Here is a 2,899-nt window from a genome sequence, read left to right as displayed (position 1 = left end):
GCTCTGTTACCTTTGCTGTGATCTAGTCACTTATTATCTCTGGGCCTGGGGATTAAACTGAGTCCCAGGTGGGGCAGCAGTTCCATCTTATTATTTGTTAATCTACCTCAGCACTTACACAGTGCTTGGCACATAATAAGTGTTTCACAGATACCCCAATTATAGTTTAATAAATAAGTTTAATAAATGATATGATTGATTATTGTTGATATCATTTTGCGCTCTCAAAGGAAAATCCATTCAAAAATCTGAATACATGGCTGGAAGCAACCATACATCAGTGATTGAGTTCCTGCTTGTGGGTCTGACAGATGGTCCAGAATTGCAGATGCCTCTCTTTGTCCTGTTCTTGATCATCTATCTGGTCACTCTGGTAGGAAATGTATGTATGATCCTATTAATCCAGATCGATGCCACCCTTCACACCCCCATGTACTTCTTTCTGTGTAACCTCGCACTCTGTGATATCTGCTACTCCACTGTCCTGGCCCCGAAAATGCTGATAAATTTCCTTTTGGAACGTAAGTCCAGCTCATTCACTGGCTGTGTCTTTCAGAGTCTCTTTTTTGGCATTTATGTTACTACTGAGGGCTTTCTCTTGGCCGTCATGGCATATGACCGCTACAGAGCGATTGTCAACCCTCTATTGTATACAGCTATCATGACCCAAAAGATATGCTTTCAGCTAGTGCTTGTGTCCTATCTCGGAGGTCTTGCCAATTCACTGACACACACAACTGTATTATTGAGGTTGAATTTTTGCGGACCTAATGTCATCAATCATTTCTTCCGTGATATCCCCGCTCTCCTGAAACTCTCCTGTTCTGACTCCCACTTCAATGAGCTGCTGCTTTTGAGCTTGTCTGGAGTGATTGCAATAGCCACTTTACTTATCATCGTGATCTCTTACATCCGAATTGTCACCGCCATCCTCAGGATCGGCTCGGTCAAGGGGAGATACAAAACCTTCTCCACTTGTGCCTCCCACCTGACAGCTGTGATCTTGTTCTACAGCTCGCTGTCATTCAGCTACATTCAGCCCAGTTCCCAGTATTCCCTGGAGCAAGAGAAAGCATCTGCAGTGGTTAACACCCTGGTCATCCCCATGCTAAACCCCCTGATTTACAGCCTGAGGAACAAGGATGTGAAGGAGGCTATGAAAAGGTCAATAAAGTGGAAAAACTGCCACCACTAATTTCATCAAAACCTCCTTTAAGCAAAGCCAATAGTCCTTGTCCCACCCAGAACTCACAGTCTAAATAGGAGGGAGAACAGGTATTGGATCACCATTCTATAGATGAGGAAACTGAGGCACAGATTAGTTGAGTGTCTTCCCCGAGTTTACACATCAGGCAAGTGGCAGAGCTGGGATTAATAATAATAATAATAATAATAATAATAATAATAATAATAATAATAATGGCATTTGTTTAGAGCTTACTATGTGCAAAGCACTGTTCTAAGCGCTTGGGGGGATAGAAGGTGATTAGGTTGTCCCACGTGGATTACAGCTTTGTCCTCTGACTCTCTGGCCTGTGTTCTTTTTGCTAGACCGCACTGATTCTCTAGTGAACAATAAATGGATGACAGTGAACAATAAGTGAATAAGAATAGTAAGACAGATGTTCATAGTAAGAAGGCAAAAAAAAATCATAGAAGAGCTCTAGGGTAAAATTGTTTCTGTGAAAACAAGGCTATATAAAGTACAAATTAATGGGTGAACATCTCCAAGATATTAAATCCAACATTTTTCAGATAATTTCCCGTGAAAACTGTGAAATGTAAGGTCCTCTTCCAGATTGCAAACTCTTCGTTGGCAGGGAATATGTCTACTACCTCTGTTGCATTGTACTTTTCCAAGGACTTCATAGAATGCTGTGCACACACTTATTTTATTTTGTTAATATGTTTGGTTTTGTTCTCTGTCTCCCCCTTCTAGCCTGTGAGCCCACTGTTGGGTAGGGACTGTCTCTATGTGTTGCCAACTTGTACTTCCAAGCGCTTAGTACAGTGCTCTGCACACTGTAAGCGCTCAATAAATACGAATGATTGCATATAGGTCTAATTCTATTTGTTCTGACTATTTTGACACCTATTTACATGTTTTGTTTTGTTGTCTGTCTCCCCCTTCTAGACTGTGAGCCCATTGTTGGGTAGGGACCATCTCTATATGCTACCGACTTGTACTTCCCAAGCGCTTAGTATAGTGCTCTGCACACAGTAAGCTCTCAATAAATACGATTGAATGAATGAATGAAGTGCTCAATATATAACATTGATCGATTGATCTCCATAACAAAATATTCTCACAATGTTTCTGCTTTATGATCACTTTGCTCTCTATTATATATTTGGGATTTTAGAAATGCGGTTAGTGTTCTAGAACCAAAGTCCTGCTATTTCCTGTTAGCTATGGCTCTTTCCATCACTTTATCTTGAATTATGTAGAGAACTCTTGTCCAGCTTTGTGCCAAAAAGGGATTGGGTGGCCACCCTCTACATGGTGTAACCCGAACTTCCCAAAGTACCTCACAGCACCAAAGGCGGAATTTATGGCTGAAGGCCCTTCTCGGGGCAGGCCAAGGGAATTTGCACTTTACAAGGCCACTGATGGAGCTCGGGGGTCGGAGGACTTTATGATGTATGAATCTATTGGGAAGGGGCTCCAAACTGCCCAATGAACACATATAAACCTTACACCAAATCAAATGTTTGGTGTAACTTTCTCCTAACTTCTCTCTTCACTACTTTGTCCTTCCCTCACTTTTTTTCCTCAGTCCTTCCCTTCACTTCTCTGTCTCTCCATTTCTCTCTCCCTACCATTGATTCCTTCAGCTCTGTTCCTCCTTCTTCCACCAGAAGGAGCTTGGAACCAGTGTAGTTTCTGTGGGCGAAACTT

General features: G+C 41.9%; 1 protein-coding gene across 1 annotated transcript; it reads left to right on the top strand.

The window, feature by feature from the left end:
- The first annotated feature begins 244 nt into the window (after window positions 1-244).
- On the top strand, window positions 245-1,195 carry LOC119923020 (olfactory receptor 1052-like). Its single transcript, XM_038742604.1, has one exon. It carries the CDS (start codon window positions 257-259, stop codon window positions 1,193-1,195), a length of 939 nt encoding a protein of 312 aa, XP_038598532.1. The 5' UTR covers window positions 245-256.
- Window positions 1,196-2,899: the final 1,704 nt, after the last annotated feature.

The sequence above is a fragment of the Tachyglossus aculeatus genome, unplaced genomic scaffold, assembly GCF_015852505.1.
Source record: "Tachyglossus aculeatus isolate mTacAcu1 unplaced genomic scaffold, mTacAcu1.pri scaffold_136_arrow_ctg1, whole genome shotgun sequence".
Lineage (NCBI taxonomy): Eukaryota > Metazoa > Chordata > Mammalia > Monotremata > Tachyglossidae > Tachyglossus > Tachyglossus aculeatus.
This window is presented reverse-complemented; position numbering and strand designations above follow the sequence as displayed.

Bases quoted from the DNA above. Each gene is read 5' to 3' on its own strand.
- LOC119923020 (XM_038742604.1), top strand. From the start codon at position 257: ATGGCTGGAAGCAACCATACATCAGTGATTGAGTTCCTGCTTGTGGGT.